Source organism: Sapajus apella, unplaced genomic scaffold (assembly GCF_009761245.1).
Source record: "Sapajus apella isolate SASKATOON/1434 unplaced genomic scaffold, GSC_monkey_1.0 scaffold6, whole genome shotgun sequence".
Taxonomy (NCBI): domain Eukaryota; kingdom Metazoa; phylum Chordata; class Mammalia; order Primates; family Cebidae; genus Sapajus; species Sapajus apella.
Window position 1 is genome coordinate 59,840,722 of NW_022436946.1, and position 14,336 is coordinate 59,855,057.

Here is a 14,336-nt window from a genome sequence, read left to right on the forward strand (position 1 = left end):
AATAGACTCAAGGGAAGTTGCAGTAATTGTACATAGAATTCTGTGAACCCTTCCTTCAGGTTCTCGCTATGGTGCCCTTTTTTTTTTTTTTTTTTTTTTTGGAGACAGTTTCGCTCTTGTCGTCCAGACTGGAACGCAGTGGCGCGATCTTGGCTCACCACAACCTCCGCATCCTGGATTCAAGTGATTCTCCAGCCCCAGCCTCTGGAGTAGCTGGGATTACAGGCGCTCACCACCAATCCCGGCTAATTTTTGTGTTTTTAGTAGAGACGGGGTTTCACCATGTTGGCCAGGCTCATCTTGAACTTCTGACCTCAGGTGATCCGCCCACCTCGGCCTCCCAAAGTGCTGGGATTACAGGTGTGAGCTACCATGCCCAGCTGGTGTCATTTTATATAATTGTAGTACAATATCAAAAGCAGGAAATTGATATTGGTATAGTACTTTAACTGACTGCAGATCTTATTTACTTTTTTTTTTTTTTTTTTGAGACGGAGTCTTGCTCTGTTGTCAGGCTGGAGTGCAGTGGCACAATCTTGGCTCACTGCAACCTCCACCTCCTGGGTTCAAGTGGTTCTTCCACTTCAGCCTCCTGAGTAGCTGGGACTACAGGCACACGCCACCATGCCCAGCTAATTTTTGTATTTTTAGTATACACAGGGTTTCACCATGTTGACCAGGATGGTCTCGATCTCTTGATCTCGTGATCGGCCCGCCTCGGCCTCCCTAAGTGCTGGGATTACAGGCGTGAGCCACTGTGCCTGGCCCTTATTTACTTTTTATATTCATTTGTGTGTGTGTGTGTGTGTGTGTGTGTGTGTACTTCAGTATGGTTTGATCTGATGTGTAAATTCATGGTGGTGGTTATAGAACTGCCCAATCTCCACAGAGGAATTCCGTTATGCCACCTCTTTATAGTCAGACCCTCTCCGCACCCTTGTCTCTGTACTCTGGTAGCTGCTAATCTGTTCTCCATGTGTAGTTTTTTCATTTAGGAGAATGCCCACCTGGCGTCCCAGCCTGCAGCCAAACTTATTATAGCCTCCACTAACAACCACATCCTAAGCTGCCAAGAAAACTGACTCTGTTTACAGCTGAAGAAACCATACAGAGACTACACTACTGCATGCATCCAGAATTATAGCCAAAGTGCTTTATCCCAACCAACACCTCAGATATATCTTCAGGAAAATTTTCTCCCCTACAAAAGATAGTTCCAAAAACTGGAACTTGGGCTGAGCACTGTGGCTCATGCCTATAATCCCAACACTTTGACATCCTGAGGCAGGTGGATCACTTGCAGATAGGTGTTTGAGATCTGCCTGGCCAACATGGCAAAACCCTGTCTTTAATAAAAATACAAAAATTACCTGGGCATTGTGGTGTGCACCTGTAATTCCAGTTACTTAAGGGGCTGAGGCACCATAATTGCTTGAACCTGGGAGGCAGAGGTTGCCGTGAGCTGTGATCACACCAGTGCACTCCAACCTGGGCAACAAAGTGAGACTCTGTCTCAAAATAAAAAAAAAAAAAGAAAAAAAAACTGGGACTTGGATGGTGGCTCATGCCTATAATCCAAGCACTTTGGGAGACTAAGGCAAGAGGATTGCTTGAGGGCAGGAGTTTGAGACCAGTGTGGGCAGCATAGGGAGACCCTGTCTCTACAAAAAGTTAAAAAAAATTAGCTTGACATGGTGGTGTGTGCCTGTAGTCCCAGCTACTTGGGAGGCTGAGGTGGGAGGATCACTTGAACCCACGAGGCTGAGACAGTAGTGAGCAGTGATGACCCCTTGCAGCCTGGGCAATAGTGAGACCATATCAAAAAAAGAGAGAGAAGCGAGTGTTACATCAGATGTGCAGATATTGATGTAAGGACATGAGAAACATGAAGGAGCAAGAAATATACCACCTCCGGCCGGGTGCGGTGGCTCAAGCCTGTAATCCCAGCACTTTGGGAGGCCGAGGTGGGTGGATCACGAGGTCAAGAGATCGAGACCATCCTGGTCAACACGATGAAACCCTGTCTCTACTAAAACTACAAAAAATTAGCTGGGCATGGTGGCGTGTGCCTGTAATCCCAGCTACTCAGGAGGCTGAGGCAGGAGAATTGCCTGAACCCGGGAGGTGGAGGTTGCGGTGAGCCGAGATCGCGCCATTGCACTCCAGCCTGGGTAACAAGAGCGAAACTCCGTCCCAAAAAAAAAAAAAAAAGAAATATACCACCTCCAAAGGAACACAGTAATCCTTCAGCAGCAGATCGTAATAAAAAAAATTCATGAAATGGACAAATAATTAAGAATTTTGATACTAAGGAGGCTCTGTGTAAGAAAGAAGAGAATACTTAAAAGCAGTACAAATCAGAAAAACAGTTGAGGTTATGAATGAGAAGTTTACCAGAGATAGATATCATGAAATCCAAAGAAAAATTCAGGAACTGAAGAATTCACTGAATGAAATAGAAAATAGATCAAAAGCTTTGATAATAGACTAGATCAAACAGAAGAATGAATCTCAGAACTTGAAGACAGGTCTTTGGAAATAACCTAGTCAGACAAAAATAAAGGTTAAAAGGCTAAAAAAGAATGAGCAAAGCCTTCATGACATATAGGACACCAGAAAGTCACCAAATATTCAATTTTTGGTGTACCAGATGATAAAGAGAAAACAAATGGATTAGAAAACCTATTTAATGAAATAATAGATGAAAACTTCCCTAAGTTTAACAAGAGGTTTAGATATCTAGGAGGATCAAATATCCCAAAGATAACATCTAAAAAGGTCTTCTCCACAACATGTTGTAGTCAAACTGTCAAAAGTCAAAGACAAAATTTGAAAAACATTAAGAGTGTCTGTCTAATCATTTATAAGAGAACCCCCATCAGCTTAACAGTTGACTTCACAGCAAAAACCTTATAGGCTAAGAGAGAGTAGAGGATATATTCAAAGTTCTGAAAGAAAACACCTACCACCCAAGGATACCATACCCAGCAAAGTTATTCTTTCTTCGTAAATGAAGGAGAAATAAAGTCTTTCCCAGACAAGCAAAAGCTGAGGGAATTCACCACCACTAGACTGATGATAAGAAATGCTTTAGGGAGTCCTATACCCGAAATTGAAAGACTAGTAACTATCATCATGAAAACACGAGACTATAAATAAAAACCACTGACAGAGCAAATACATAATCATGAAGGGAAAAAACTCAAATGTTTCCATTACATGATATCACCAAACCACAAAGATAGAACAATAAGAGAGAAAGAAAGGAACAACGAATATACGAAACAACCAGAAATAGAAAAGCTGAGCAGACCAATAACAAGTAGGGATGTTTAATCAGTAGTAAAACATTTCCCAACAAAAAGTCCAGGACCAGATATCTTTACCACCAGATTCTACCAAAGTCTTAAGGAAGAACTAACACCAATCCTCAATCCCCCAAAATTGAAGGGAAGGGAATTCTAACTCATTCTATAAAGCTAGCATTATGTTGATATCAGAACAACAACCAAAAGAGAAAACAGGCCAGTATCCCTGATGCAATGATGGTTCAGCATATGCAAATCAATAAATATGATACATTACATCAATAGAATGAAGGACAAACACCATGTGATCATCTCAGTAGAGTCAGACAAAGCCTTTGGTAAGAATCAACATCCTTTCATGATAAAAACTCTGAACAAACCGGGTAGGCATATAAGGAACATACCTCAACATAATGAAGCCCATATATGACAAGCCCACAGCTAACATCATACTGATTGGGGAAAGGCTTTCACCTTTTGCCCTGAGACTTAGAACAAGACAAGGATGTCCACTTATTCATCATGGTACCGGAAGTACTATCTAGAGCAGTCAGGCAAAAGAAAGAAATAAAAGTCATCCAAATTGGAAAAGAAGTCAAATTGTCCTTCATTACTGATGATATAATCTTAAATCTAGAAAAAGTTGATGGCTCCCCCAGAAAACTCTGAGGTCTTATGAGAAATTTAGTAAAGTTGCAGGATACAAAATAAACATATGGGCTGGGCAGTGGCTCACATCTGTAGTCATAGTGCTTTCGGAGGCTGAGGTGGAAGGATCACTTGAGGATAAGGGTTCAAGAACAGACTGGACCCCAAAGCTAGACTCCATCTCTACAAAATATTTTTTAAAAATTTAAAGTTATCCAGTCACAATGGTGTATTCTTCTAGTTCCAGCTACATGGGAGGCTGAGGTGGGAGGATCACTTGAACCCAGGTGTTTCAGGCTTTGGTGAGCCATGATTGAGCCACTACACTTCAACCTGGGCAAAAAAAAAAAAGAAAACATACAAAAATCAGTAGTGTTTCTGTATGCTGATACTGAACTAGCTGAGAAAGAAATCGAGAAGGCAATCCCATTTATAATAGCTACAAAAAGAGTAAAATACCCAGGAATAAATTTAACCAAGGAAGTGAAAGTTCTCTACAAGAAAAACTAGAACAGTGATGAAAGAAATTGAGTGTGACACAAACAAATAGACCTCCATGCCCATGGATTAGAATAATTAATATTGTTAAAATGACCATATTTTCCAAAGCAATCTGCATATTTAGTGCAATCTCTATAAAATACCAATGACATTATTCATAGAAATAGAAAAAACTCCTAACTTTTTTATTTTATTAAAAAAAATTTTTTTAAAGATGGTGTCTCGCTGTGTCACCTCTGCTGTCTGCTGGTCTTGCACTCCTGGGCTCAAGCAGTTCTCCCACCTTGATTACATGCGTGAGACACTGCATCCCACCTGAATCCTAACATTTATATGGAAACTGAAATGAGCCTGAATAACCAAAGCAATCTTGAGCAAAAGGAACAAAGCTGTGGGTATCACACTACTTTACAATATATTACAATACTATAGTTACCAAAACAGCATGGCATTGGTATAAAAACAGACTAATGGAACAGAGTAGGACACTCTCTTTAATAAATGGTGTTGGGAAAATTGGACATCCATATACAGGAGAATAAAACTGGATCTTTATCTCTCACCACATATAAAATCAACTCAAGATGCATTAAGGACTTTAAATATAAGATCTAAAAGCATAAAACAGTAATTTTGAGAAGAAAACAAAGGGAAAACACTGTAGGACATTGGCTTAGTAACAATTTTATGGCTAAGACCTCAAAAACACAAACAACTAAAACAAAAACAGACAAATGGGATGTTATGAAACTGGAAAGCATCTGGGCTGGGTGCAGTGGCTCATGCCTGTAATCCCAGCACTTTGGGAGGCCAAGGTGGGAGGATTGTTTGAGGCCAGGAATTGGAGAACAGCCTGGGTAACAGAGTGACCCATTTCTTGGTGGCACATACCTGTGGTCCCAGCTACTTGGGAGGCTGAGGCAGGATGACTGCTTGAGCTCAGTGGGTTAAGGCTACAGTGAGTCTTATTCACACCACTGTACTCCAGCCTAGGCAACAGAGTGAGACTCTGTCTCAAAAAATAAATTAAAAAAGCTTCTGCACAGCAAAGGAAACAATCAACAGAGTGAAATAACAACCTATTGAGTAGGAGAATATATTTGCAAACTGTTTGTCTGAGAGAGTAGTATCCAGAATATACAAAGAACTCGACACAACAGAAAAAAAGATCCATTTAAAAGGGGGAAAAGACATGAATAGACATTTCTCAAAAGAAGACATACAAATGTGGCTAACAAATATATGAAAAAAATGCTAAAAAAAAAATGCTCAACATTACTAATCATCAGGAAAATGCAAATCCAAACTACAATGAAATATCATCTTGCGCCAGTTAGAATGGCTATTTATGACTAGGTATAGTGGCTTATGTCTGTAATCCTATCACTTTGGGAAGCTGAGATGGGAGGATCACTTGAGGCCAGGAGTTTGAGACCAGCCTTGGTAACATGACAAGACTCTGTCTTTACAAAAAATTTAAAAAATTAGCCAGGTGTGGGTTACATGCTTGTCATCTTACCTTACTTAGGAGACTGAGGTAGAGGGATCCCTGAGCCCAGAAGATCCAAGTTACAATGGTGAGCTATGATTTGTTTGTTTTTTGAGAGACAGCGTTTTGCTTTGCCACCCAGGCTGTGCTGTGCCACCCAGGCTTGAGTGCAGTAGCTCCAGCAGCCTGGGTGGCACAGCAAAACCCTGTCTCTCAAAAAACAAACAAACAAAAAACTATTACAAAGACAAAAAATAACAGATGCTGGCAAGGATGTGGAGAAAAGAGAACTCTTTTTTTTTTTTTTTAAATCAATGGCTCAATTTGATATGGGATGATACAGGAAAGAGAACTTTTATATGCTGTTGGTTGGAATGCAAATTAGTACAGCCACCATGGAAAACAGTATGGAAATTTCTCAGAAAACTAAAAGTAGAACTGCTATATGATCTAGCAGTTTTGCTACTGGGTATTTATCCAAAGGAACAGAAATCATTATATCAAAGGGATACATACCTGCACTTGCATATTTATTGTAGCACTGTTCACAATAGCAAATATATGGAATCAACCTAAGTGTTCATCAGTGGATGAATGGATAAAGAAAATACAGCATCTATACACAATGGAATACTATGCAGCCATGAAGAAGAATGAAATAGTCATTTGCAGCACATGGGTGGAACTCGAGGTCATTATGTTAAGTGAAATAAGCTAGATACAGAAAGACAAATTTCACATTTTCACTCCTATGGGAGCCAAAATAGTTGATCTCACATCTGTAGTCCTGGAACTTGGGAGGCTGAGATGAGAGGATCACTTGAACCCAGGAGTTTGAGGTTACAGTGAGCTATGATTGTGCTACTACATTCCAGCATGGGCAACAGAATGAGACCCTATCTCTTAAAAAAAATTGATCACATGGAAATAGAGAGAAGAATAATAGATTATAGGTACCAGAGTCTGGGAAGGTTATGTGAACAGGAGAGGCATGGTGAAAGAGGTTGGTCAGTACAAACATATAGTTAGGTGGAATGTATAAATTTTTATTTTTGATAGCAGGGTATGGTGACTGTTGTTAGCAAGGATGTATTGTGTATTTCCAAGTAGCTAGAAGAGAGAACTTGTAATATTCTTAACACATAGAAATGATAATTACTCAAGGTGATGGGTACTCCAGATACCCTGCTTTCATCATTACTCATTACATGCATGTAACAAAATATCACATTTACCCCATAAATACATAAAATATAATATATCAATTGAAGAAAGTAAAGATTGTTTCTCTTGCCATTTTTTTTCCCAGAGAGTTTATGCTTCAGAATGAGGTGGAAGATGTATGAATTTACTATTACTTTTTTAGCCTCAGTTTGGGTGTGCATTTCTTAGTGAGACCATCTTGTTGGCTGATTGTGATTCTAGGTTTTAAAGATTTTTCGTACTTAAGGCCCCAGAACGCAAATCAACTTCTTCAGCTAGTGCTCAACAGGAGAAATTATGATTTATGTTCCAATCCAGAAAGAAAAATTGGCTATGATAGACTTATTGAGATGAGATTAAGTCTCCAGTAATACGAATATGGCCATGTGTACTGTTCTTCATTGGTTATTTAAGGAATTTAGGAGAGAAGTTTGACTGTATGTACTTTTTTACCCTATATGTTAGAATTTAACTGCCCAAGATGTGATTCTTAGGCATCACATGGTACCTAAAAATAATGAAAATGATTTTTGTCATTTAAGAAATAGACAATACGTTCACTGATTTCAGAAATCCAAAAGTTTTAAAAGGTTGGTATCATGAAGTTTCCCTCTCACTTTTGCCCTCTGTCTTCCTAGGCCCTCACTACTTACCACACAGGTTCCACTGTTTAGATTTTTTTAATGCATCCTGTCAGAATTTCTTTATGTGTATATAAGCAACAAAAAATACAGATTCCTGTGCTCTCCTCTGTACACTCAAGGTAGAACATTATATATGCTGGTCTGAACCTTGCACTTCCAACGTAATAGTATACTCTGAAGATCTTCATATATTTGCACATAGAACTTCTTGTTCTTTCTTTTTTTAACAGCTTTATAGTATTCCATTAAAGCATGTACAGGTTGAGCATCGCTAATCCAAACATTCAAAATCTGAATCTTTTTTAGCACTACATGATGCCCAAAGGAAATGCTTATTGGAACATTTCAGATTTTGGATTTTCATATTAGGATTGCTCAACCTATAAGTATAATGCAAATATTGAAAAATCTGAAATCCTAAACACTTCAGGTCCCAAGCATTTCAGATGAGGGAGTCTTCTTACTGATTTACTTGGATGGTTTCTTCATGGAACTGGAAAATGTGTGCTGCCATTTTGTGGTATTCACAAACATGGGTTCATTTTTACTGCTTTTGTGTGTCTTCATTGCATTTCCCCCACTTGCGTTGCTTCTGCTTCCCTGTAATCTGCCCCATCTTCTCCAGATCCTTATCTCTTGTGTAGATGAGTGATAGGTCCACCACTTTAAGGTGAGCCCTTTCTTACCAGAAATATATTTTTCTTGGTATCTTTCTAAAATCTGCTGCTTCTGGGTCTGCTGCGATTTTCTTCTTTTCCATATAGCTTCTGCAGAGTTCTTAATTTTTTGCCAGAACTTAGACATTTTTTTAATGAATGTGTGGATTTTATATGCCTTAGTTTCACAGAAAACAAAACTTAAAAAAAAAATTACCTTCTGTTTATATGATACTCAAGAATAGGAGAGGAAAATATGTTATTTAATTTTTAAATCTTTTTTCCCCGCCAAACACATGGTTTTTCAAGTGGTCCTCTTGCCATGGCCTCTCAAAGTGCTGAGATTACAGGCATGAGCCACTGTGCCTGGCCGAATTTCTCTCCCATACTACCATTTTCTTAATATTGTCTCCATTTTTAACGTTGCTTCTGATTTCAAAAAACGTAACTTGAGGCTTCAGTATATTTTCAGAAAATAGAAGAGTTGTTAATAAAAAAGAAAGATGTCTAAAATATTGATGAGACATGATATATGTACATCATATATACATACTCATATGTATATACATATAGATCATGTATACATATATATGTATATATATTATATAACTGGCTTGTCTCATATTTTAAGCCTGGGATATAAAATGGTGTAGTCAATAGTTATTAACAGAGTTATTGGTGGTGGCTTCTTGGAAGGCTGGGGTGGGTGATGTGTGCCTGGAGCTTGAGTTGTGGTGTATTTCGGATAGATGTTATTCCTACTCTTGCCTCTTGTCAAATAAATCACAGGTGCAGAGGTGTATGAAGCAAACTCTGGGTAGTAGAATTTGTTTTGGTTGTATTCCTGTTCCTTCCTTAGCTTGGGAGTTAATTTATTTTAACAAGTGCCTGCTTAGTTTTAGTGTCTTGAGTAAGAATTAGGTAAGTGGTACTTTATTATTATTATCAATTGTTCAGGGGCAAAGTACATATAAAATCTCCCTCAGTGTAGATGGATGAACTGTAGTATTGCCATTTAGTCAGTGCATTTGGGAACAAATTAAGTTACTAGTAAATCTGCCCTTTCATTTTTTTTTTTTAGGTTAAAATGGGCTTGTTGGTGGACCTGACAAATACTTCAAGGTTCTATGACAGAAATGACATAGAAAAAGAAGGAATCAAATATATAAAACTTCAGTGTAAAGGGTAAGTTATGTATTAAGGTTCTTTAATATTGAAACCTTTCATTACAATTTGTAATCTCTTCTTTTTTCAAGAAAACTTTTTCTATATTACTAGACATGGCGAGTGCCCTACCACTGAGAATACTGAAACATTTATTCGTCTGTGTGAGCGGTTTAATGAAAGAAATCCACCTGAACTTATAGGTATGTTTGGCTTTACTTTACCATGGTTGAATATTTTGTTTTGCCACTAGGTTTCTGTTTTCTTGTTTGCAAATAAACAAGTTATTTTTTTTCTGTTTTAAATAATTATCAAGTAGTATTAATTAAAATGAGAGACTGATTTTTGTGAATTATGTAATAAATGTATTTTCATAATGCTTACATTTTTCAAGATAAAGCCCTGATTTCTCCTCTTCAGGTGTCCTGTTGGGAAGATATACCCTAAACACTACATATTTAATTTTTATATTTCTACATTTTATCATTTTACATTTTATACTATATGTAATATTCTGAAACTTAATTTTTTTCATTCAGTATTTCTGAGAGTGATGTATAATGATGTAACTGTAGTTAATTTTTGCTGCTATATAGTATTTTATTATACAAATACGCTACAGTTTATCTGTTCTCATTGATGGACAGTTCCTTCATCAGGTTTTTATTGATTGCTACTCTATCTCTGCCAGGCACAGGCTCTTAGAACACATCAGTGAAGAAAATAGAAAAAAAGTTGCTGCTCTTAACAGAGCTCATATTCTAGTGTGGGCTGGAGGCTGAGGGGAGGAGGGCAGGCAATAAACAAATATAATAAGTAAATTTTCATAAGTGGCAGTTACTGAAAATGACATTTCAGTTGTTTTCAGTTTTTTTTTTTTTTGCTTTTATAAACTAGGCTGGTAGGGGTGGTTTTCTAGAATTTTTAAGGATTGGTTTTAAATTTAATTCTTTTTTTTAATTAAAGAAAAATTATTTTTTGAGACAAACTCTTGCCATATTGCCCAGTCCAGAGTACAGTGGCGCAATCTTGGCTCACTGGAGCCTCGAACCCCTGGGCTTAAGTGATCCTTCTGCCTCAGCTTCCTGAGTAGCTGGGATTATAGGCACACGCCAGCATCCCCAGCTGTTTTATTTTTATTTTTCATAGAGACAGGGTCTCGCTATGTTACCCAGGCTTTGTTTGAACTCCTGGTATCAAGTGATCATCTTGCCAGGGCCTCTCAGAGTGCTGAGATTATAGGCATGAGCCACTGTGTGTGGCCAACTTTGATTCTTTGTTATTTCTGATATTTCTGTTGGTATATGGTTTAAATTGAGGATGCAATTTAAATGTTTCTGTGTGTGTGTGTTTTTTTTTTTTTTTGAGATAGAGTCCCACTCTGTTGCCCAGGCTGGAGTACGGTGGCGCAGTCTTGGCTCACAGCAACCCCTGCTTCCCAAGTTCAAATGATTCTCCTACCTCAGACTCCTGAGTAGCTGGGATTACAGGTGTGCGCCACCACACCCTGCTGATTTTTGTAGTTTTAATAGAGACAGGGTTTCACCATGTTGGCCAGGCTGGTCTTGGACTCCTGGCCTCAGGTGATCTGCCTGCCCGCCTTGGCCTCCCAAAGTGCTGGGATTACAGGTGTTAAACACCATGCCTGGCCAATTAAATGTTTTCTACATAACCAACCATTTGTTTCAGCATCATTTATTGAATAGTTCTTTCTCTTCTTAGCGCTAGATGATGTAAATTAGCATCTTATATGTAGCGTTTGAAAATTTTTCCTGTTCATCTCATTTTAATTTTTTGGTAATATTTTAAAACTTTAATAAAATTTTTTAAAATGTCTTGTTTGATTTTAAGTAGCTAATGTTTTTCCTTATTTAGATAATTAACGGAAAAACTATTAGTAAGAAAGTTTGGGGATATATTGAGAGCATAAGATAAAAAAGAAAACGTCAGCAACTTTCCTGGAAACAGCAATAATTAGTTAGAAAACATAATTAGAAAATAGTCCTATTAATCTTAATAATATTGTCTATCACATATTGAACATTTCCTCCCTGCTAGTCTTTGTGTAAACCATGTCAAACACATTGCCTCATCTTCTTTTTTTTTTTTGAGACGGAGTTTCACTCATGTTACCCAGGCTGGAGTGCAATGGCGCGATCTCGGCTCACTGCAACCTCCGCCTCCTGGGTTCAGGCAATTCTCCTGCCTCAGCCTCCTGAGTCGCTGGGATTACAGGCACGCACCACCATGCCCAGCTAATGTTTTGTATTTTTAGTAGAGACGGGGTTTCATCATGTTGACCAGGATGGTCTCGATCTCTTGACTTCGTGATCCACCCGCCTCGGCCTCCCAAAGTGCTGGGATTACAGGCTTGAGCCACCGCGCCCGGCCCGCCTCATCTTCTTTTCACAGCAATCAGATAGATAGTATTGTTGTGTTCTAAAACTGAGACTTGGAAAAGTTAAGACTACTGAAGGGTCACTTACACAACTAGTAAGAGCTAGAGCCTGGATTATATCCTGAGCAACTGAGTTGTGAGTTCACGCTTGAAACTACCTCTCTCTTCTATGACAGAAGCACATAACACCAAGGAATTGTTATTAGTAAATGTAGATGGTCTTTATGAAGAAAATGTGTTTAAATATTAAAATAAAGACTTGAAGAAATGGAGAGGCATTACTTATTTCCACATTAATTTCAAAGTTTTAATGTTATTCCAACCAAAATCCCAATGAAAGTTTGGCAGAATTACTTTGAAATTAGTTTGTAAAATCCCCCACCTCCATTAAGTAACTAAATATTTGCTGTTAAATAAACAGAAAAAAATAGTTTGGTAAATCATGATAATAGTATCATGCAAGATATAGTAACATGCAAGATTACAGTAACACCGAAGATTATGAGCAAGGAAAATTTGAAAGACGAGTAATGAGGAGATTTTTCTTTCTTGCCATTAAATCATGTGGTAAAGCAATGGAAACTATAGCAGAATTTCTGGTAGTAAAGGAGGTGTTTTTAAATTAGAGAGGAAAGGTGTGATTTTTCACCAAATAGTGTTCAGTTAGCCAACCACATAGTAAGTGAATTTTAGGTATATGAAATACTTTTGAAAGGACCAATAAGAATAAAGAAGAAAATCGTCAATATTTATTTAATTCTGAAGTAAAGAAGGATATTGCATGTGTATCACCAAAGACAGAATCCATAAATGAGTATTTTTCTTTTAGGAACGCTCCTGGACTGCCCGAATCAGAACCACCTGAAGATACTTGTTAGAAATGTATGTTTTAGGGCCTATCCTAGACCTGTGTAATCAAAATGTCTAGGAATAAAGGTTAGGAATTGAGATTTTTTTTTTTAAGTGACAGCGTCTTGCTGTGTTGCCCAGTTGAAGTGCAATGGCTATTTATAGGCATGATTATAGCACACCCCAGCCTTGAACTCCTGTCCTCAATTGATCCTCCTACCTTGGCCTCCTGAGTAGCTAGGGCTACATGCACCATTGCACTTTTGCTAGGAATCTAGGTTTTCAAAATGAAAGTATTAGGTGGCTTTTATGCAGATTTAAATTTGAGAACTGCTGTCAGAATTTAAAGCTGATAATAGTAACAGCTAGTTTTTTTTTTTTTTTTTGAGATAGGGCCTTGTTGTATCATCCAGATGCAGGCTAGAGTACCGTGGTATGACTTTGGCTCACTGTAGCCTCTGTCTCTAGGGCTCAAGTGATCCTCCTACCTCAGCCTCCCGAGTGTCTGGGTCTAAAGGTGTACACCAACACACCTTGCTGCTTTTTGTATTTTTTTGTAGAGACAGGGTTTCACCATGTTGCCCAGGCTGATCTTGAACTCCTGGGTTCAAGTGGTCTACCCACCTTGGCCTCCCAAATTACTGGGATTACAGGCATGAACCCTTATTTATTAATAAGCTAATATTAATAAATGCTTGTTATTGTTCAGTGGACTTGGGAAACTATAGATAAGGAAACAATCTCAGAGAAGTTAAGTACTTTGCCATGGTCATGCATCTAATAAGGAGCTGAACCAGGATTTTCTTTATTTTTCTTGTCACTGCTATACTAACAAGGATAAGCCAAGTTTTTAATCCAGTTTCTGGCTTTAAAGTTGAAATCTTGCTATGCTGATTTCTATTTGGCCACATAAAAGTGAAAAATTTTTGTGTGAAAAAATACAACAGGTGGGTGTAGTGTCTCATTCTTGTTATCTCAGCACTTTGGGAGGCCAAGATGGGCAGATCACTTGAAGCCAGGAGTTTGAGACCATCCTGGGTAACAAAGCGAGTCCCTGTCTCTATAAATGAAAAAATTAGCTAAGCACAGCTGTGCACTCCTGTAGTTGCAGCTACTTAAGAGGCTGAGGTGGGAGGACTGCTTGAGCCCAGGAGTTTGAGGCTGAAGTGAGGTGTGATTATACCTGTACTCCAGCTTGGGCAATAGGGTGAGACTCTGTCTCTAAAAAAAAAAATTGGGGCCGGGCGCGGTGGCTCAAGCCTGTAATCCCAGCACTGTGGGAGGCCGAGGCGGGTGGATCACGAGGTCAAGAGATCGAGACCATCCTGGTCAACATGGTGAAACCACGTCTCTACTAAAACTACAAAAAATTAGCTGGGCATGGTGGCGCGTGCCTGTAATCCCAGCGACTCAGGAGGCTGGGGCAGGAGAATTGCCTGAACCCAGGAGGCGGAGGTTGCGGTGAGCCGAGATCGC

The 14,336-nt window shown here is 38.7% G+C and overlaps 1 protein-coding gene across 2 annotated transcripts in view; it reads left to right on the plus strand.

Moving 5' to 3' along the window:
• RNGTT (RNA guanylyltransferase and 5'-phosphatase) overlaps positions 1-14,336 on the plus strand; it is a 343,044-nt gene that overhangs the window by 19,004 nt on the left and 309,704 nt on the right. For both annotated transcript variants that reach the window (XM_032275278.1, XM_032275279.1), the window contains exons 3-4: positions 9,531-9,634; positions 9,728-9,816. In XM_032275278.1, coding sequence (XP_032131169.1) covers positions 9,531-9,634; positions 9,728-9,816 — 193 coding nt within the window. The remainder of the gene's footprint in view (positions 1-9,530; positions 9,635-9,727; positions 9,817-14,336) is intronic.